Source organism: Bos mutus, chromosome 3 (assembly GCF_027580195.1).
Source record: "Bos mutus isolate GX-2022 chromosome 3, NWIPB_WYAK_1.1, whole genome shotgun sequence".
NCBI lineage: Eukaryota > Metazoa > Chordata > Mammalia > Artiodactyla > Bovidae > Bos > Bos mutus.
The window spans coordinates 107979535-108000786 of NC_091619.1; the positions used below are offsets into that span (position 1 = coordinate 107979535).

A 21252-nucleotide genomic window follows, 5' to 3' on the forward strand; every position below is an offset into this window, starting at 1 on the left:
GCCACCTGCTCTGCCATTGAAGGGTGCGGGCTGAGAAGTTGGATGGCCTGGATGGAGCCTTGGCTCTGGGACTTACAGGCTGCAACACTTTGAGCAAATCTCCCGGCACCTCAGTTTCTTCAGTATCGGGATGACACTTGCTTCATTGGATTCTTGGGGGGACTGAATGAGAGGGCACTTGTGAACTGTGATTAGCAGGGCATGTGTGTCGTGAGCTGCTGGGGCCCGGAGGGAAGAAGGTGCAGGACAGACCACACAGGAGCCGTTTTGTCACCAATGAACATTTATTGAGTGTCCACATTGCACAGCTTTGAACTTGGTGATCACAGAACGCACTGGGGGAGGGAAGAGGGAAGCAAGGGGTCAGGCTGGGGTGGGGGTCCCCTGGGTTTGTAAGAAAGGTAGTCCCTGCTGGAGCCGCCAGTCGCGTCTCTCGGCAGAGAGCAATCATCAGCGGGGGTGGGAGTGGAAGCCAGGCACCACGATGGCGATGGGGTGCAGTCACTAGGGGAACATGCGGATTCTGGGAAAGCATCCTTCCGGCTCCTGGCTCCAGCCAGGCCAGATGGCACCAAGGGGACAGGGATCAGGTGCTCGGGAGTCCAAGCAGGGATAAGGACAGGCAAAATAAATAACTCCCCAGCCCCCACTGTCACTCTGCTGCAACACGACACAAAAGCTTAGAGACCAGGGCTCAAGGGCTCCTGGGTCCCCTCAAGGAAGCTCACGTGGAAGGAGGTTTCCTGACCCCCCCACCAGGCCTGTCTGCCCCAGGTTCCCCCGGAAGGTTGGGGCAGTTCAGACCCTGGATCACTGAAGTTGACAGGAAGAACTGCAATGTCAACGGCCTGAGCCTGCTCTCTGCCCAAGGGGGCCAAGGGCAAGAACCAAAAGGCCAATTTAAAGGACGTGGACCTGGGAGGCCAGAGGGGCACCATGGTCTTGGGGAGCCCACGCCCTGGCCGGCAGGGCGCATGGGCCGAGGCAGCCGGCTCCTGCCAGCCCTGTCCCATTTGGGGGCCTCTCTCCTACGAGGGAGCGAGACATTCCGGCAAAATGACACCTAGTGCCCCCCCTCTCTTGGGGCTGCTCCCACCTCCCCCGACCTGGCGGGGACAGCCACACTGATTTCCAAGTCAATCCCTGCCCCAGAGTGGGCCCAGGGGGCGTGACGCAGTTCCTTACACTTGAAGAGTGGGCGCCATGCCCTCACCCCTCAGAAAAGCCAGAAAGCTGGGTGTTTGGGGGGGAAGTTTGGGGAGGGGGGTCTAACTGGGGGGCTTCAGGGGAGATGCCTCCTCCCTCCTCCCTCGCTGCCCACCCCCAGGTCTGTCCCCAGTGGATGCCCCCTCAGGGCTCGGCCAGGCACTGCTCCAGGGCAGCCATGCGGTAGTGGCTGGCAGTCTCCTCCCCGGCCTGCAGCCTCATGGCCTCCCGGCACAGCCGGTTGGCCCTTGCCAGCTCAACCAGGACGCCCTGATAGGCAGCCACCATCTCAGGCTTGACAGAGTTGGGGCTGACGCTGCCCAGCAGCTGCAGCAGCTCCTGGGGCCAGCGGGAGCGCAGGGCGGCAGGGGCCAGCCAGGGAAGCAGGGGCACGCAGCCCGTGAAGGCCTGCATGCCCAGGAACCAGAGCTCCTGCAGATCCGCCCAGACGCCCTCGTAGTCGGGGGACAGGGCCAGCACTGCCTGCTCTGAGCCGGGCGTGGCCCGGGCCACGTGGGATTGCGACAGGAAGAGGATGGCAGCTGCGAAGAAACCTCGGGATGCGGGCGTCCCCTGCAGAGCTGGAAGGCAAGCAGGGAGAGGGGCATGAACCAGAGGGGCTGGCGGCCTCACCGGATCCCCCCTGCCCTTCCCCCCGTCCTGGTGGGACCTCAGGTAATTCACTTTCTGGGTCTGGTTTCTTCCCACGAGTAAAATGGGGCCAGTGGTGCTAATCTTAGAACCCTTGTCATGAGAATGAAATGTAATAATCTTGGCACTCTACCTCGTGGTCGGACCCTGCTACAGTCTGAGTGGTGATGGGAGCTTCTGCTGGGCCCAGCCCTTCAGCAATGAGGGGGGTGTGGCAATTTGATTCTTAGGCCAGAAGAAGGTGCCAGAGGGGACCATGGGCTTGGCTCACTGGCCTGCAGGGCTACTATGCCCCTTGCACTGCAGACGCTCTCCCGAGGCTGTCGGGCTAACCAGCACTGGGGGCTCTACTCAGGGGCTGTGGAGACGCAGCCTGGATCTGAGGGAGCTCAGGGCGAGAGGGTCAGGTAGGGTGGGGTGGGGCTCCTGATCCACTGGGACATGCCCCTCTTCCAGCTGCCAGGCACCCTACTGGGATCCCCCCGCACAGGGAACAGAGGCTGCTGAGGATACGGGCTCATTACACTCTGTTCCCAGGCATCTGTGCAGCTCCTCCAACCTGACAGATGGGGTACAGGGAACAGGCGGGGACAGAGGGACCCAAGCAGACACCCACGGCCAAAGTGGGAGACACAGAGGGCTGGTAGGGGGCTGGAGCGGATGCCCCCCCAACCTGCACACAGCCAGAGTGAGGCGCGGGCGGGGAGGGAGGGACGTGCTGAGAGAGCACTGAAGCCTGTCATGAGGGAGGTGAAGCGCTGAGCAGAGAAAAACCTCAATGGAGAGAAGTCGTGTTTCTGACTCAGGGCCTGGGTGGGGGCGGCTCCACCTTGAAAACACAGAATTCAGATTCCTTGGGCTGCTGGGGGTTCCAGGTGCTTATGCCTGTGCCTGAGAGCTGGCCTGTACTTACACCCACCAGGCCTTGCCTTCAAAGTCTATAGAAGGAAGAAGATGTTATTATCATTCGGGGAAGAAGGGTGGGGCGGGGCGGGGGATGGAGGTGCACTTCAGAGATTGATTGGAAAATTCTGTAAAACCATTTTCAGAAAAATGATGACTTGTGCCCAGAACACAGCCTGGTCTTCTGCGTCCACCCAGGCCTTCCATCTGTTCGGACTGGGTCCCCAGGGGCTTACCTGGAGACGTGCTCAGGAGCCGGGCCATGAGGAGGCCCAGGGTAGCCACGTTGGCAGCCAGAAGCAGCCTCCCCTGCTGCTGAACCAGTGAAGGCAGCGACGCCATCAGGGTGTTCATCAGAGAAGTGAAGCAGGCATCCCGCCTGGGGAGAAAGGGAGCAAAGACGGGAGGCAGGGGATGAGTGGACCCAGACCAAGCCCTGGGGCAACCTGGGCTCCCAGTTTCACCAGGCCAGGGTTTGGCAAGGAATTAGGCAGCATGGTGGACAGTTAACTGTGGGCCCCCTTCTGCAGCATCTGGGGAGCACAGACTGGGTTATGGCCGGAGCAGGTGGACATACAGGCCCAGGGGGAGTTCCACGCATGCCAGATCCCAGTGCGGGGTGGCTCTCTCTATTCCAAGGCCCTTTGGTTCTAACGTTAACAGGAACCCACGGGCCCAGGGAAGCAGAGGAAGAGACCAAGACTGCAGCAAGTCTGAGCAGGGTCCCTGCTTCCTCCAACCTCCTCCCCAGCCTCACTTGATCAGCCCTGGTGCAGTGACCACGAGGTTGAGGAAAATGTGACAGCAGGTCTGCAGGCCGATCTCCACGCTGTCAGGCAGCACTGAGGTGTCGTGGCCGGGGGAGGTGAGTTCCCACTGTTGCAGGAAGTACTTGCACAGAAGGGAGGGGGCCCCCTCCTTGATCAGGATCTCCCGGGGCCCATCCTCGACGGTCAGGTGGCACCAGCCGGGCAAGAGGAGCCTGGAGGGACAGAAATGTGAGGGGTGAGATGAAGGTACCAGGATTCCCTTCGGGGGGGGCACCCCATCAAAGAGGAACAGAAGTTGGGGAGAAGGAGAACATGTCCTTGTAGGCACTGTAGAAAGAACACAGACTTCGGAGTTGCACAGGCCTGGGCTCAAACCTGGGCTGTGAGTGTGGGCACGTGACCTTAACCTCTAGGAGTCTGCTTCCTCACCCTGAAGACGTGGATGAGACTCCTGTCCTGGGGTGCTGGGAGGACCGAGTTTTGGTAAAGGGTGAAATAAAATGCCTTGCAGGCAGCGGGTGCTTAATAAGCTGGAGTTCTCTCTCTACAGAACAATCTGGGCTTGGCAAGTGAGACTTAGGAAGCCCAGGTGTTCTGTGGGAACAATCCCCCTCTACTCCCCCAAAAGAAAGAATACCAAACCCATGCCCCAGTCAGGAAGCCCAGCACAGCCGAGTTTGGGGAGAGAGGAGGTGTCCCTGTCACAACCCTTCCTTTAGAACATTCTGGCTCAACAGACCGTAAGCACAAACTCACCGGAGCGCGTCCCCGGGCCAGGTGGGCCCAGGGGTGGTAGGGGAGATGGCCAGGGTGGCCACCTGCTGGGAAAGGTCGTTGGCTTCCTCGGCCTCCTCGTAGAGGGTCTTGGCATAGCGGACGAGGAAGGGCAGCAGCTGGCAGACCTCCTTGCGCAGGGACGAGGTCTCCTCGGCCAGCCAGGCACCCAGGATCCGCACGGAGGCAAACACAAAGGGCTCCTTCTGCTTCTCTGGCCCTACCTGTTACCAGAGGAGCCCTGAGATGGAGCAGAACCAGAGACCCTCCCCTGCCCGGCCAGCACGCTGGCCGGCCTGGAATAACACAACTAGGAAATTCTGGCCTGCAAGCTCTGCAAAGGCCAGCCCTTCGGGCCCAGAACCCAGCACATGGCTGGGACACGCTCACTCAACAGGGGCCTGGCGCAGAGCAGGCCCCCCGCGCAGGCCTGCTGAGCCAACTGGACTCCAGAGGACACGGCCCTGCACTCGCTGGCACTCAACCTCTAAAGCACCTCAAGGCGAGGACACCCACAGGTCCACGGCTAGATAAACATTCCCTCTCGGTCAACACCCAGCTCTGACCAGGGGTGATCGCACATACCTCGTGGAGGTGGGAGGTATGGGGGGGGAGGCCAGGCCCCGGCTACTGAGGAAACATCCCTACTGGTGGCAGTGGCGCGAGTGGTGGGAGAGAAGCCCCGCTTTGGGCTAAGTCAGAAAGAATGAGACCATGAGAGAGCTTGGCGTGGTAGGTGGGAGGTCAGGGGGCTGAGTTCAGTGGCTGGAACAGGCTACTAGAGACCAGAGTTCTGAGTGAAGCCCCATGGGACAGGAGAGCTGGACTCTCGGACAGGAGCGGGGAGGGGTGTTGGGGGAGGTGATCAAATGGGAGTTGGGTAGGGAGGTCAGGAACCGGCAGCCTGGCTCCTGTTTGTATGTGTACGTGTGTAAGACAACGCTGCAGCCTGAGCAGGACAGGCTGCTTCACTAGAGTGTGTGTGGATCGGGGGGAGGGTTGTGAGTGGGAGGCTTCTGTGTTGTGTGTGCGTGTGTGTACTGTGATGTGAGTGCACATATGGTGTGTGGTGTGGTGCTTGTGTGGAGGCTCAGGGAGGGAAGGAGGGAGGAGGGAGAGGGAGGCTCGCCACACACTACTCCCTGGAGTGCTGCAGGATCAGCTGTACACCCAGGGCCGAGGTTTCACTTCGCTCTCTCCCTTGCTCTGGCTCCCCGCTGCACAAGCCCCCCTCCCCCTCCATGCCCCTCCCCCCGCCCCCGCCCTGACCTGCTGCAGGTAGTGGATGACAGCCCCGATGGCCTCCTTCATGATGCTCACAAGCTGCACCTTCTGAGGCTCCTTAAGCAGCGACTGCTCACAGCGGGTGCATTCCTGGATGCCCAGCTCCATGAGGGCGTAGCAGGCGGTCACCACATCCTCTTTCACCTCTGTGCCCGTCTCTTCCAGTGCCAGCCGCACCTCCACGCATGCCAGGTTCACCAGCAGGGCCAGGAACTTGCTCCCGGAGTTGCCCGCTGGGATCCAGTCGGAGCCGCAGGCGTGTGCCAGGCGGGCGGCCAGCTTCAGTGCAGGGTTGCGCTGCCAGGAGCTCAGCTTGCTGCCCAGGATGCGTGCCAGCCCAGCCTGCAGATCCCGGAGGCACTCAGAGGGCACGGTTGTTGGGGGCAGAAAGAGGGGCAGCAGCTGGCAGAGCTCAAACTTGCTGGCATCCTCGGCTTTCTGGAAATCTTCGCTGAGGCCCCGCAAAACAGCCAGCAGGTCGGGCTCCGCCTCCTTCCAGCACTGTGTCTCAGCAGCAGCCAGCAGCCCCACCAGGAGTGCCAGGGCCTGGTCAAAGCCGTAGCCGTGCCCTAGGTACGCCTGACACAGGGCAGACACGGTGCCTCCAGCAATGAGGTGTCGGGGCCCACGGGGGGTGCCTGCCACGGCTGTCAGGCACTGGTAGGTGTCATCGACCATGGAACGGCGGGCAGCATCGTCAGGGTCCCCCCGGGCTGTGAGGAAGGTGCTAAGGATGGGGATCTTGTTCAGGACCTGGGGATGGGCGGCTAGTTCAGGGTCACTGCAGAAGCAGGCCAGCAGGGCCACGCCCAGGGCCCGGAGAACGTGGTCGGGGCAGCCATCCGGCGCCTCCTTGGTGGTCAGGAGTCGATTGGGGAAGGTGAAACCGACGGCATCAAAGATCCGCCGCCGAGTTTTGGCATCGATGTCACCTGCTTTGACTGCCTTGGTCACCTGAGGGAAGTATGTGTGATCAGCAGGATGGAAGGAAGGGCTGGCAAAGACTCTGCCCTGCACTCTGGGGGTGGACCATCAGCAGGACTAGGTTATGTAACAGGACTCACTCTGGGGTCAGGAAGCCTCCCAGAGATCACCTTATCCAGCTCCTTGCTTCTCCCCTGAGGCAGACAAGTGTGGCCTCTGGGATCCCTCCTCTAGGAACCCTGCAGAAGGAAGGTCCAGTCCTCCTCAACTGTTCTTTCTGTCATGTCGTGACCCCGTTAGCTGGAAAGTTCTTGATGTCTGAGCTAGAGGCCCAACATCTGAGTTGCAAGAGGTTGGAACTCAAGTGTTTAAAATTCTCCAAGGACTTGGGGTCCCTCTCTAATCACTCCCTCGAGAAGTCTCTCATCCATTCCCGCCACCTTCTCAGAGGAAATGGCTCCTGTGTCTCGCCGCTCTGCCTGTCAAAACATTTCCCCTTACATTTCACCTAAACACCTCCTCTGCTGCAGTGTGAGCCCTTGACTCCGGAGCCGTCTCCCTGTTGCCATGGCAAACAAGCAGGCTGTACTCCCTCCTCCCTTCACCCCCCCACACACCAGCCCCCCCTTCCCAGCACTGCAGCTCCTGTTCTGCTGTCCCCAGCCTGGGTTCTTCCAATAGGGCTGAGCCCCAAACCAGCTCCTTCATCCTCAACCTACATACCCATTCTGGCCATCCCCAGGGACCCTTTCCCAGTCACTTTCAGTCCTGCGACTCTCCACCTCCAGAACATGCATCCCCAGCCATCAAGTATTCTGCACTAGTTACTACCTGCTGCTATTACCCTATGAGTCAGCTCCCATATGCTCTGGGACGCCCCAAAGAGCAGACCCAGGCAGCCTCCTCCAAGGCTTCTAAGAGCCACAAGCTTTATTCACCCTTATTTCCCCCTTTGCTCCCATATGCAGCGGGAGCAAAATGAGTCCACAGGTAGGTGCCTTGGACCTTCTTTGGTGCCTCCAGGTTTACCAGCGGCACCTATATATCCCTGGGGACTTGTTGACCCCATTCCTAGAGGGCCCAACCACCCAGCCCTTCCCACCTCCCAGCTGTCAGTCAGTTCCTTACTAGCAGCAGGGCTGCAAACTGCTCGCTGTCATTCTTGGCCTCACGGAGGGCTCCCAGGTAGCGCTCCAGGGTGGGGTTTCGGCTTTCTGCCTGGTTCAGAGCTGGCTCGCAATCCGAGGCCATGATGCCCGCCTTGCCCAACTGTGAACACAAGAGGGACTGAGCATCCCTCTGCAGAGGAGGGGTGGGGGTGGGAGTGGAGGAGGGAGGGAGGGATTAGCACAGAGGGAGGAGGATCAGGAGGGATGGACTCCTCAGGACTGACCTCCCGTGGGGGAGCCCCTTTAAGGGGCTGGACCCTCAAGTCCTTAGGGATGAGGAAGGGACCCTGGTCCAAGGTCACCTCCAAAAAGTGGGAGAGAAGGACCACGCATCCTGCTGCTCAGTTGGACAGCTCTCCTCAACAGTCTCCTGGGGGCGGGAAAGGGCTGGCCCCACTGCTCCGCTGCCCCTGGCACCAAAGGCCAGGTTTTGCTTCCCTCCACCAGGCGTACAAGGAGTGGTGAGGACGGACAGGGAGGAATGGAAACGTACATGGTGAAGTTCGATTATCCGGACTCAGGCTGACATGAGGGAAAAGGGCATGCTAGGTTTCCTTTCCCCTCCCTTCTTTAGAAGACACAGGACACAAGCTTCAGTAGAAGTGAGGGCGCAGGGCGCTGACCCAGGGAAGGCTCAGAGGCCCCTCTGGGGACGCCACCCCTACAGCCAGGGCTCTCAGTCGCCCCCGCAGGCTCTGTGCCTCCTCTCCTTTCCCTCCCTCGGGCAGAAGCTGCAGCAGCAGAAGCAGCAGCAGCAGCAGCAGCAGCAGCAGCAGAATTAACCCCTTGCGCTCCCTCTCCTCACCCTCCCCATCCGGCTACCAGCCTGTGGATGCCTGCAGGGGCTGGAGAAGCAAGAAGGGGTCCCGGGTAGCTCCCAGGACAACGGATAATCCAAAAGCCGGATAATCGAAGCGGGGCCGCTGAGATGGGGAGATGAGAAGGGGAGGAGGGTTTCTGGCGGTCACCACCTGTCCCGCCGCAGCCAGGTCACAACACGACATTGATGAAGTCACGACAGGGCGGCGATGAGATCACACTTCACGATGGCGCGGTGATGTCACGGAGAGATCACGGCAATACCACGACATGGGACAGCCCCCAAAGATGACAGGGCAAATTTTTTTTTTTAAAAAGATATAGCTATATGTTGAGAAGGGCTGTGACAAAATGGAGTCTCGACAGGGCACGGTGATGTCGCGATAGGGTCCCCGGGGTGTGTCGGCATCGATCCGCGCCGGTTCGGAGCGGCCCCGGCTGGGATGGAGGGGAGGGCCTGAAGGGGGCTGAGCTCACCAGGCTGCGGCCCCGAGCGGCGAAGTCTTCTCCGAGCGCGATGCTCCGGGAGCCTGGGGCCGCTGCTCACGCCGCGTAGCCCACTCCAGGCTCCGGGCTGCTGCAGCTCCACCCCCACCCCCGCAGCGCTCTCGACCAATCTGCGGCGGCCTCACTCCAGGCTCCAGCCAATGGCACGGCTGGGCGCTAAGCCGTAGGGGGTGCTGCCGCTGCCGCCATCTTGCTTGTGGGTATTGCCCGAGTCTGCGGCCTGGGGCTCGCGCAGGGCGGGCGAAGGTGCAGACCGCTTCTGGAGAGCGGGAGGCGACAGCCTGGGGACCCAGGTTCCTTCGCTCGTGCGTAGTTCTGCCCTCCAGCACTGCCCCTCCTCCCACGCGGGCTCGCGGCTAGAATTGAGCTTCCGGGGGGGCCAGGAGGGCTTGTTTAGCATGGAGAGTGTGTTTCCGGGTTGAGACCGGCAGGTGGGAGGGGGCGGCGTTTCCGGCCGTCGTCGCGGTCCAGGGCAGCTGAGGCGGGAGCGAGCTGTCCGAGTGGGGAGCCCGCATTCGCTTCTTCCTTTTCCTCCTCCTCCGGGTGAGGGGAGCGGAGGTTGGGGCCTCGACCCCATGGACCGGGAGGAGGCGGAGGCCGCCGAGAGCCGGGGCCCCGCTGTGTGGCCCTGAGCCCCGGTAGGTGGCCGGGGGCGGCTGGCTGCCGGGCCGAGGACCACGAGCCCATGGGAGGGGCGAGCGGGACGGGCTATTTCTGGGGGTGCGCTGGCCGGGTGTTGGGACCCGGAGGTGGCGCTCCTGGCCCGGCTAGGTCATCCAGCTGCTTCTGGCTTTGCAGGTGCCGAGCTGGAGTCCCAGGCTGAGCCCATTTTTGGGGGGGCCCGAGCCTGGTCCTGCTGTTCCCTCCATCCCCTGACAGACAGACACACCGACCGGCCCCGAGACGCTGCTGGTCTCCTTCCTTCCTCGCCCCTAGTTACTGTCTCTGGTGTGTGTTCTCCCCACCAAGACAGCACGTTGATGCTGAATGGCGGGGGCGGGGCTGAGCACTACTTGCACCTTATGTTGCGAAACCTGCCTTATTCAGGACACTGATAATTATGCCCCCCAGAGGGGTCCTGTAGTGGTTGCAGTGAGTACAAAGGTGAAATGAAGGAAGTTGAGAGAAAAGACCGCGGGCGAGATTCCAGGAAAGCTTTGCTTCCGTTCACCTCACAGTGCTTGTGCCCAATTGACGACAGATGCAATTAGTGAAGAGTATTAACTGACTCTTCTTGTGCTTTCTGGTCTGATTAACAGACTGGAAGCTAGGGAACGAGTTGGAAGGACGATCTCCCAGAACAATCTGTTCATTTTTCCAGCTATTTGGGAAACAATGTCTGCAAATATAAGCAAAGCTATTCATGGCAGTCTGTTCTGTAACTTTCCCAAATATCCGAGACTTTTTTTTTTAAGAGCTTTATTCTTGATTACTCATACTAGCTGAATAGGCTGTTTCAGACGTGCTCTGTCGTTGTTCAAACATCTTATCGCTGGGTACATAAATGGAGTTCCACGTATGTAGCTGACAGACTGAACTATGATACATCCCCCATCAACCTGAAGTATTAAGTAAACATTACCCCCTGCTCTGTCTGAACAGCTGCTGCAACAGAGAGTGCTTTTATTTCGGGTGTACTTGTAACGCCCTAAATGCCAGAACTCTTGCTTGCTTTTCTAGATTTTCATTTGTCAAGTATTGTGGGGGTGTGTGTTCTCTCCCTGGGCTGTTTCCCTTTGATTCTGTAACAAGCCATTTAGATCTTGGTGTTGTGTTGTTGTTCCTGCCTCTGGTCAGCAGGCTTTGACTGGACCCTAGCAGTGATTTGTGCCCTTAAGCAATTGTAGGTTTCAGAGGGAAGACTGGGAGTTCACAAGAAAATAACCGCCTCTGTCTCCTGCACTGTTTGGGAGACCTTGCCCTTCTAATCAGCTTGCCAATCTGGTGGTGTTTATTATTCCCATTTTCAAAACCTATTCATTTCTTTTATGCTTCTATCGCCCACCTGCCACGCTATTGATGACAGGTGTTGAGTCACCTTGAATTTAAAATCCTTTTGTGGTAGGCAGTTATGTGTTGGGTAAGATTGATACGCACGCACTCACATGCACATTCACTCTTTCCGTCTTGGGAGGCTAAGTTGCTGGATATACTTTCTAACTTAGGCTCCACTTCATAATCCCTTGAGCATGTGTCTGGCCTGCACACCTTTCTGTCCCCTGCTCCCTAACATACAATGACAACCACTAGAAATAGGAATGGATGGAAGTGAATGAGAAAGAGGAAGACCTTCAGATGCTTAAGGCTCAGTGAAAACTTTTTCTTGGGTGGGCTGTACCTTAGTTTTGCAGTTCTCTGTGTGTGTTTGTTTCCTGATATTGATATCCAACCCAGACAGTGCTGGGCTAGGGTTGGGGGTTGTCAGTCTGTGCCATTTTCTAGATGTGGATGACAGGTGCATATTTAGTACAGAAGATTTTTGAATTGCTTCTTCAGAACTCAGTCAACCCTCATAATGCTGCCAACATTTATATAATAATTTATACAATATAGGGAAGTTGTGTAAGAAGAAACTGATAGAAAGTCATTTTTTTCTTCTAAAAGGGACCTGTCATTCAACCCTTAGATTCTGGATGCCTAGTACAAAATAGGGGTTGTGTAAATACTTGTTGAGTGGATATATGAATATAAGTCAGGAATTGCTAATGATTCTAAGGATCCTGGAGGTGACATCAAAGTATAAACTGGATAGATTTTAAAGATAAGAGTGGTGGGGACAATAGCAAACTGGAGAATGCATGCCCTACCTAATGACAATCATATTAAAGCTTTCTAAAAACATAGCTAGAAAAACCTTCAGATCAGTTTACCTGTGGTGCTCCAAACTCTTCTTTTCATAGATTAAAAAAAACAGTATTTGGATAAAGTCACAGAGCTGTTAGCAGAGCTAGAACTGAAACTCAGATCTTTTTTTTCAGTCGGGTGCACTTTCCACTCTTCCACATAGATGATTAACTGTTAGATTAGAAAATAATGGAATATAAAGTGTTTCAGCTTTACAGTGGATTCATTTCGTATCCCTTGCTATGTTTTTATCCTGATAATTATAGGCTATGTCAAAGCTCAGGTTTGAGATTTATAGACAGGTATGAACAGTGAAAGACAAACTTGAAATTTCTCTTCTCCCTGATCTGTCACACTGTCTAGCACTCTGCATTTCGAGGAATCAATTATTAATTACTTGGCATATAATTTCTTCTTTTTCTGTCTTTCTAGTGGACTGGTTCTGCCTGTCTGGAAGGCCATGGAGAAGCTGGGAATCAAGCCAAGCCGTGCTTCTTGGCTTTTATCAAGATTTTGTTGGCAGACGTCTGTGAAGCAGTTGAAAAGCTTGTACCTGTTTTATTTTTGCTTCTGCTTCAGTGCTCTGTGGTTGCCAACAGGTACCATTTTCTTTAATATTTAAGATTTTTTAAAAAGGGTATTTTGTGTGAGTCTGTCAGTTCATTTTAAAGACTAGTAAGAGCCAGAAGAGGTAATTGATAGAAATGGTCACCCTTTTGGTGAACACTTAGTTTGTTGTGTTTATTTGTTTGTCTGTTTTGTTTTAGACCAAAATTTAAATTGGGTTCTTTCTCTTTTTTCCATTTTTTGAAAAAAAAATTTTTTTTGGCTTGCTGCCACATGGCATTCGGGATTCTTCGTCCCCCACCAGGGATGGGACCTGCGCCACCTGCAGTGGAAGTGCACAGTCTTAACCCCTGGGCTCCTTCTCAGAAAAGAGAACTGGCATGATCATTTTGAGATTTCATGAAGATGTAATGAAAAGATAAAGGTTTCAAAGTTAGACCTGGGTCCAAAAGCTGGATGTTTCTTTCCACTTAATAACTACAAAACCTTGAGCAAGTTACCTGTTGTCCGTAAGGAAGAATAAGACCTACCTCACAACTTGATTTAAAAGATAAAGTAATTAAAGCATGTAGTACAGTGCTATGAACATAAGTGATACTTTGCTTTCTTTCCTTTCTTGACGGAATCTACCCTGTATACTTTAGAAGGAGAATGTACCTTTTTCCATAGAAAGGGTTTATACTGATAGATTTTTAAAGTATGGTTTCCTTCTAGAGATTATTTCACCAGTCTTTTACCTTTTGCCAGGATAAAATGCCAAAAAGGCTAAATTTCAAAAAGTAGCCCTTTTGTTTCTGTCTTTTTTCCTTTGGTTCTTTGTTGATATTGTTCCTTTTAGAGTATGGAAGTGAGAATGACTTCTGCGTATGCTGCTGTTCTGGGCAATGACCGAAAGACTTCTGTTATAGAAACCACTGTCTGGTTCTATAATCAGTCTTTTGATCCTATAATTACCAAGATTACTATTGCTTTCCAAAAGGAGTTGGTGGCCATGATCTTGAGAATCAAATAATTACTGTATTTAGCAATTTCAGTGACATCAACTTTGGGGTTTTTGTTGTCTTGCAGTGATGGTTGATGATTGCATAATTATAGCAGTGGAAATTGCATTTGACAGAAAGCTGACCTAAATACTTTTTACCCAGATGATGCTTTGCTGGGACAGCTAGCTATTTCAGGTCAACATTTTATGTAAGATTATTCGAATTAAATAAGTACCTGATTTAGCATCATCAGAGTAGGAAAATCACATTTTTTGAAGTGTACCTACTGCATACCAGACCCCAGGTTATAGACACTATGTATTTAATTTAATCTCTATGATAACCCTAAAACAGATTTCTTTTTGTAATTAGGAAATTGAGGCCCAGGGAAGCAAAATGACTTGACCAAGGTCACACAGCAAGAGCACAGCAGAGCCAGGAATCTAAATGCAGGTTTTTCCACTCTAGAGCTTATGCTCTTTTTCTTCTACTTTGCTGCCTTCCAACCACAGGTGATCTTTTAGAGGACCAAAGCCAGCTTTTTTTGCCCTGAACCAGAATGAACAGCTTGTTATTTGAGGGATTCTGATTATAGGGGAGGAAGAAGCTTTTCTGAGTGTTTTTTGTATTTTCCAAGCTAGTTAGTTAAACAGAGTGCTGTGGGTTCATTGGGCTAGTCTTTCGTATCCCTGGTGAGCCTGGTGCTTAAAAACAACACCCTAAGGAACACATTGAGTATAAAGGTAAAGAGGTGGTACTTGGTAGGAGTGGCTGTGATGGGAATTAGATTGTACCAGTTCCATTTTAGAAAAGTTTGGAGCTTTTACCATGAAAGAACCAAGATCCATGTGTGTTCAAACTGAATGAACATGCAGGCAATACATGACAGTCAGATTTGTTGTGTGTTTTAATTTATCAGAGCTCTTCTAGATCAGTTTTTTAAAAAGCACAATGTCCTAATAGCAAAAGTGAATAATAGACATAAACAGAGTATCATAAATAAGAAATTAAAATGATTTATCACATTAAAAAATGTTCATTCTCATTACTGACCAAAGAGCTGCGAAGTAAAATGAGAAATCCTTTTTAACCTATCATGTTGATGAAGATCAAAGTAGAAATATCTAGTGCTGCCAAGGGGTGATGTGGTTGCTCTCCTGTTGTGCTGGAGAGTTTGAATAGAGACCTTTTTGGCATAAATTAGGATCCTAAAAAAGTTCATGTTCTTTGACTTAGTAATTCCCCTTTTAGGAATTTACCTCAAGGACATATTTAAATGGTTGTGAATGAGAGCATTCATCCACACTCATTTATTCTGTGTTGGAAAACATTACTGCTACCTGCCCCACAATGGGAGTATGGTGAAATTATGGCCTGTCCACATGGTGAAATAATTATCTGACTTAAAAATTCACATTTTAAAAGAACGAGTACATGGAAAATGATCCTGATGTTAAGCATGAAAAAACATGATACATAATTGCATATTCATGTTCAAAATTAGTGTCAGTTTTGTGAAAAGAAAGATATTTTTGTATAACAGAAAGTCTGAAGTGAGATATATATATATATATTTGAGTAGTGGAATTATTATCTCTCTCTTTTTTTTTTTGACAGTGTAAACCCTAGCTTTATTGGTCCAATTTTTCACAGTGAAGCCTCAAAGAACCAAAGGTCCAGCTAATGGTGAGGGAGAGTAGTGTCCTGAGCCTTGCAGAGTCAAGGGTTTGCAGGATACCCTCAGCCCAACACATGTTCGCTGCCCTGGCACCTGGGAGAAAAGAGGGATGTGGCTCTCTGCAGGAGAGGTGGGGGTGTGGATACAGGGTCATGTAGTACAAGGCCCAGGGTCTGTTCTCCACAGTGGGCGATAGAAGGATCACATAAAGTTCTTTATTACAGACCTATGAAAAATGAGAGAATTATATATTTTATTTTCACTTGTTTGGGTTTCTTTTTCCTTCTTTGTCTTTTCACAAAACAGCAGCAGGAAAGGAAAATGCAGGAGGCAAATGAGCCAGACACCAGTGTTCAGATCAGAAGGGAACAGGGAGACAGGACTAAACCGTTATTGCAGGCTGGCCCCAGGGCTCTGTCCCAGCATCCTTAGCGCAGGGCCAAAAGCCCTGGAGGGAGCAGACAGAGGTAGGGTTGGGAGGCAGGGGGGAGACGACTCTTTCAGCTGGGCAGCAGCCCTGTCCCTCAGGTGGCCACCCTGGCCTCCTTGTTTGGAGGCTTAGTCTCCAAAGCTTGGGGCTGGACAGAGGGAGGAGGTGGGAAGGGCCAGCAAAGAAAGGCTGTGAGTTTTATCAGGGTTCCCCTGGGACCATGGGGCCCAGGTGGGCAGGGGCAGTCAGGATGCTTCCTGCTTGTCAGCCGGTCAGCTTCTTCAGGAAGGTCTCCAGCTCGTCCTCATCATTTGATGTCCACGAACTTGTCCACCACATCCCCGTTCTTCCTGGCCAGCACAGTGGGCACGGTGTCAGCCCACCGTGTTAGCCTACCCTACAGTGAGGTCTGTGTGGTCATCAGTATCCACCTAGGCCATCACCTCCTTCCCCTGCTGCTTGGTCACCATTTTCTCTAATCTTGGCCCCCGGATCTTGCAGGGACCACAACACGGTGCATGGAAATCCACAACCACTGGTGTCTCCGTGTTGACAACTTGGTCTTGAAAGTCAGGTTCATCCTGGATGTTAGAGTTTGCACAGACACTGGTGGTGTCTATCGACCAGGAGTAGCCGGGTGTTACTGTCAGGTTACTAGGACTGTACTCTTGGGGTCTACAGTGCCCTGGAGGCGAGGGCTGCCCACCCACCCTCAGTGGGCTTCCCGGAGATGACAGAGGTCAGGGACCTCCATAGGAGAAGCTGCTGAGCCATCTCCTTGCAGCGAGAGTGAAGGGATGCACAGCATAGCCCTCCCCACTGGTTATTACTCTTTATATTGATTCTTTTCTGTGTTTTCCAGGGTACATGTTAACTCTTTTTATAAGGCGGGGGTAGACCCTATTTGAAAAAGCAACAATAAAACAATAGGAGCAAAGTCCTGTTGTTGGTAGCCTGAATCAGTATTTATCTGCTTATGAATTTGTTTGGTTTTTACTTGATAAAATACATGCCTGATGGTTTGTTGTTGTCTTTAGTTCATGGATTATAGAAATTATTCTTGAAAAACTAACCAAAAGAAAGCAGCTCTGCAGTTACTCATCCCTGTTCCTGTTTATCACTTAGCAGTTTTTCGTCTCTGGGAGAACCCCAGGTGTACATTGACTTATGTATAATGGGCTTCTTTTTTGTTTCATTTTTGGGTTCAGTGCCAGAACCCACTGCTAGGAAGCAGTGATAACACTTCGATAAAAGATGCTCTGTGTTTTCCTCGTGAGCCATTGAATCACTATTTTTCTAATGTTATTGTTAAATGGCTTAAAATAGCATTTTGGACGAGGGGATTATCAATATCTGGAGACAAATGTGAAGTGACCCCAAGAATTTGGAAAGTCCTGCGATCGGTTGTCAGCTTCTTGAGAGCTGAGATTTTGCCTTTATTGCTTATGCCAGCTATTCCTAGCAAGTACCAAGGGCTTGGCATATAGTAGATGCACCATAAAAATATTTGTTGACTGAATAATAAATTAGCAATAAGGGAATTGTCCCTTGAAAATTAAACATTAAAATCATTAAACATTAAAATCAAAGTCTATCATTGGAGAGTGAAAGTTTAGAATGAACACAATCAGAGCAGAGATATGGGAAGACATTTTAAGGAGACGTAATGCCTTTGAGAACAGCATGATCTGATTAAGATATTGATAAATAGTGTGAGTGAGTGATAGTTGCTTAGTTGTGTCTGACTCTTTGCAACCCCATGGACTATAGCCTGCCAGGCTCTTTTGTGTGGAATTGTCCAAGCAAGAACACTGGAGTTGGTTGCCATTTCCTTCTCCAGGGGATCTTTCCCACACAGGGATCGAACATGGGTCTCCTGCATTGCAGGCAGAGTCTTTACCATCTGAGTCACCATTCTTTACCATCTGAGCTAAGCCTACTATTAAGAGACATTTCTAAATATAAAGACAGGTCAACTTAAAAACTATCAGCAGATGCATACTTGACTTTATCTTATAATCTATAGGCAATACATTAGAGTTTGTAATGAATCCATACACCTTTTCCAAAGGAATACCTGAGACAGAAGTAGCGGTACAGTATAAATGACAGTCATCAATCAGATGAAATAATTTAACTGAAGCTTCTCTCTTTCAAAGAGATGGGAACTGGCCAAGTGGTCAGAATAGAAATACAATGTGCTTTTAACTTTGTGTGAAAAATAATGTTCAGTTTCATGTTGCTGTTTTTGCCAAATAAATCTTCTACTTCAAATTACTGCCCGAATGCTTTATTAAAACTCTGCTTCTGGCCTTTGTTTTGGAATCTGTTACTTTTGTTGCCACCTCCTGATTGCTGTCCTCTGAAGCTTCTATTTTCCCCTTGTCCCCTGACACCTCGGTTGCCCTCGCAATGTTCCCTGAAGCCTCTGTTGCCTTCTCATTGTCCTTGGAAGTTGCAGTATCCTTCTCTTGGTGCTTCTAGCTCTGGTTGCTCCATGGCCACCGGAAACGGCCAGTGTCATGAGTCTTGCCACTCTTCTGTACTTCTGTTACCGGTGCAGTAGGGATATCAAAGCAAACACCCTGCTTTCCTTTGAGAAGGACGGTTCCCTTCACTTTGAAATCAGTATCCTCACCCAGTTGCTCTTTAAGTTCTTTCCAAGCATACCTAATGTTTGGCATTTCAATTCACAAACATGTTAACCTTTTAACATATATAATAACAATTCAAAAATATGTTAACATTTAAAGGGCCAGAACCAGCCTTGGAAAGCTAAACCAAGATGAGTCATTGAAGCTAATGTATACCTGAAGCTAACAATTGGCTGTGAAAATGTTTACTATGGTTCCCTTGCTTCTGGGAAATAGACTACAGAGTTAGTAAGTATTTAGAGTACAGAGAAAAAAGATTCAATTCAGAACCAGTTTTTTAGAACTTACAAGGATTATGGTCCTGGATGAAGCACGAGGTTAATAAAGATGAGTATGATGTGGTTCTTGCCCTGGAAGAACTCCTCATTTAACAAGGGAGATAGATGTGTAAATACTATGATGTGGTGAGTGAAAAGATGGAGGGGTGCAGTGCCCAGAGTTCTGCTCCAACCAGAGACGCGTTCAGCTTAGAGAAGAATGGGGAGGACTAAAGCGTTCTCTCCAGGGAAGCTGATGCCTGACAGAATGCTGAAGGTTGAATTTGAAGGCGATTCCCAGGCAATGGGATTGAAAGAGCAAAAGCACAAAATTATGAAACAGCTTGGTAAATAAAGGAAACTCTCTATGCAGATTAGTGCTGCTGAAATAAAAAGAGCAAAGCTGGAATGGTGACTTCTGAAGAGGTAGATGGTGGCCAGGTAATGAAGGATCTTATATACCATAGAAAGCAGCTTTGGTTTTAATTGTTTAAGGTAGGTGGTCTACAAATTTTCTTGATTATGCACTCATATCCATAAAAAAGTTGAGGATGTGCTCCAATTTTTGTTTATACATTATAAACAAGCACCATTGTGCTAAAGTCTTATGTTTATAAGAGATTCCAAAAGCAAAACCTTAATAAGATCAACTAAAAACAAGTATTAATAGTTTTAATATTTTCTTTTCATAACTCCATAATTTGTCTTGTGTACCTCTGGTAAGCAAAAACCCTACTTTGGAGAACATTGCCTTAGAAAATTGGGAGCTATTAAAACTTTGAGCAGAAGAGTGTTACTGGTACATTCCTGGAACATTTTTGCTAAAATATAGAAAATGGTAATGGTGCGGATGGGAGAAAGATGGCAAGGGGAGGGAGATGAGGGCCAGAGGTAAGGATATCTGTTAGGAAGCTAGTAAAATAGTCCAGGAGAAAACTGTCTGTCTTCAAGGAACCTCTCTCTCACTGAAAAGAGCAGTTTTACTCAATATAAATCAGTAGATACTGGGCTAAATAGGTAAAATTTAGGAGTTCTGTAATGAGAGATTAGAGGTATTTTTTAACTGAGGTATAATACCATTATTTAATTCCAGAACATTTTATCTCCTAAAAGAAGCCTCATACCTGTTAGCAGTCATTCCCTGTTTCTCCCTTCTCTAGCTTCTGGAAGCCACTAATCTACGTTCTGACTTTAGGAGTCTGCCTTTTCTGGACATTTAATATAATTGGATTCATACAGTAAGTGGCCTTTTATGTCTAGCTTCTTTCACTTAGGGCCATGTTTTCAAGATTCATGTTGTAACATGTTTCGGTACCACTTTCCTTTTCATGGCTGAATAATATTTCAGGTATAGATTTTGTTTTATATAGTAGAGTTGCTGAATCATATGGTAACCGTTTAACTTTTTTTGTTTACTACGGCAGCTGCATCGTTTTACATTTCCACCAGCAGCGTATGAGGGTTCCAGAACGTTCCTCCATGTCCTCACCAACACTTGTTATTCTCTGTTTTTTTGTTTGTCGTAGGGGAGGTTGTAGAAGGTGAGAAAAATCAGGGAAGGCTTTGTGAAGGAAATGGAACTTGGCTTGGGCCTAATACGTATCCGGTTTGCCAATAGACAGACCGACGCAGTAGCAAACAAGGGCTAGTCAAACAACCAGATGGGTGCAGATCATTTATTTGTTTTATTTTTTTATGACTGCTTATTCATTTCACAAATATTTATTGAGCCAAGCATTGTTCTTTGTGAGGGATCTCTGGCCGGGTTCCTGGCTTCGTCTTTCCCAGCCAGGGAAGCTTTCTGAGCGAGCACACCACATTTATTGTCTCTGTTTTCCCGCCTCTGTCCTCTTCTGAACCAGTGAGGTCTGGCTTCTGCCTAAAGCCTGGCCTTTACCGAGCTAACCATGGCCTCCCTAGTTTGACACCGTTACTTTTTACTCAACGCCCCTGCTGCGTTTGGCACCTTTGGCTGCTTTCTGGATGCCCTCTCCTCAGTTGCCTTTAGTTACAACCATGCTTTTCTTTGTTCTCCTTTCAGCTGATGGATCGCACTTTCTAATTATTCTTCCCTCAGTCTCTTCTCAGCTTGTCCCTTAAATGTTTTGCTCTTCAGAGTTCTGTTTCTACTCTTTCTTGTGTGCCCACCCTGGGCAATCTCATTTTTTCCCTTAGTTGTAACCTGTATGCTCACTGCTCCCAAATCTATATGTGTTCATTCCCTTCTCTGCTGGATCACAGACCATGTAGCCACCTGTACGTCACATATCTCCAACTTAATGTATCAAGACTGAACTCATCATCTTTTACCCCACTTCCTCCTTTATTCCCTGTAGCAGTACAAAGACCGTGTATGCCATGAGGCTCCTCTGTCTGAGATTTTCCTGGCAAGAATGCTGGAGTTGATTGCCATTTCCTCCTCCAGGGTATCTTCCCCACCCAGGGATCACATCCATGTCTCTTGCATCTCCTGCCTTGCAGGTGGATTCTTTACCACTGAGCCACCAGGGAAGCCCCCAGTGCAAAGACCATCTCAACTCATTCTCTGAGGTATATAAGTCCCTGAGTCATTCTATACTCCCTTTTCTCCTCCACTTTCATCTCGCTATTTGCAGAGTGCCGTCTCATGTTTCCACGTAGAGTGCTCTATTCCTCTGCCTGTGCCGTTACCATTCTGCCTGATGTGTTCTGATTCAGGTAAACATAAACTCCTCTCTGGTGCTTTTCCTGAAGCCTCTGATTTGAACTTTTCCTTTAATCTTCTCATATTATCTATACATTGCTTTGTTATTATGCCATATTGCACTGTGTGGTTTTAGGCTTTGAGAGGAG

At 50.6% G+C, this 21252-nt stretch overlaps 2 protein-coding genes and 1 pseudogene across 6 annotated transcripts in view; 1 reads left to right on the forward strand and 2 right to left on the reverse strand.

Moving 5' to 3' along the window:
- Positions 1-271: 271 nt before the first annotated feature.
- Positions 272-9091, reverse strand: NCDN (neurochondrin). 4 transcript variants are annotated; one of them, XM_005892640.3, is made up of 7 exons: positions 8978-9091; positions 7641-7781; positions 5574-6542; positions 4287-4528; positions 3518-3742; positions 2997-3139; positions 272-1787 (listed from the first exon to the last, which is right to left on the reverse strand). In XM_005892640.3, exons 2-7 carry the CDS (start codon positions 7761-7763, stop codon positions 1351-1353), a joined length of 2139 nt encoding a protein of 712 aa, XP_005892702.1. In that variant the 5' UTR covers positions 7764-7781; positions 8978-9091; the 3' UTR covers positions 272-1350. The 4 variants fall into 4 exon arrangements, with proteins under 4 accessions (XP_005892702.1, XP_070224557.1, XP_070224558.1 ...); XM_070368456.1 differs by having other exon boundaries at positions 7641-7811; positions 8653-9058; XM_070368457.1 differs by having other exon boundaries at positions 8653-9056.
- Positions 9092-9188: 97 nt separating this feature from the next.
- Positions 9189-21252, forward strand: part of KIAA0319L (KIAA0319 like) — a 97230-nt gene continuing 85166 nt past the window's right edge. The window contains exons 1-2 of one of the 2 annotated variants that reach the window (XM_070368454.1): positions 9189-9312; positions 12284-12450. In XM_070368454.1, the coding sequence (XP_070224555.1) occupies positions 12312-12450 (139 nt within the window). In that variant the 5' untranslated portion in view covers positions 9189-9312; positions 12284-12311. Of the gene's footprint in view, positions 9313-9484; positions 9646-12283; positions 12451-21252 lie in introns of those variants that run through there. The other variant, XM_005892638.3, reaches the window with a different exon arrangement.
- On the reverse strand, positions 15774-16283 carry LOC102281328 (thioredoxin, mitochondrial pseudogene; annotated as a pseudogene).

What these genes read in the sequence shown, in the direction of transcription:
- NCDN (XM_070368456.1), bottom strand. Translation starts at nt 8,685, where the DNA reads ATGTCGTGTTGTGACCTGGCTGCGGCGGGACAG. An exon ending in TGGCCCGGGGACGCGCTCCG is followed by an intron (nt 3,743 to 4,286) that starts GTGAGTTTGTGC and finishes CTGTCCCTCCAG; the next exon opens with GCTCCTCTTGCCCGGCTGGT. An exon ending in GCTCCTGAGCACGTCTCCAG is followed by an intron (nt 1,788 to 2,996) that starts GTAAGCCCCTGG and finishes CTTGCCTTCCAG; the next exon opens with CTCTGCAGGGGACGCCCGCA.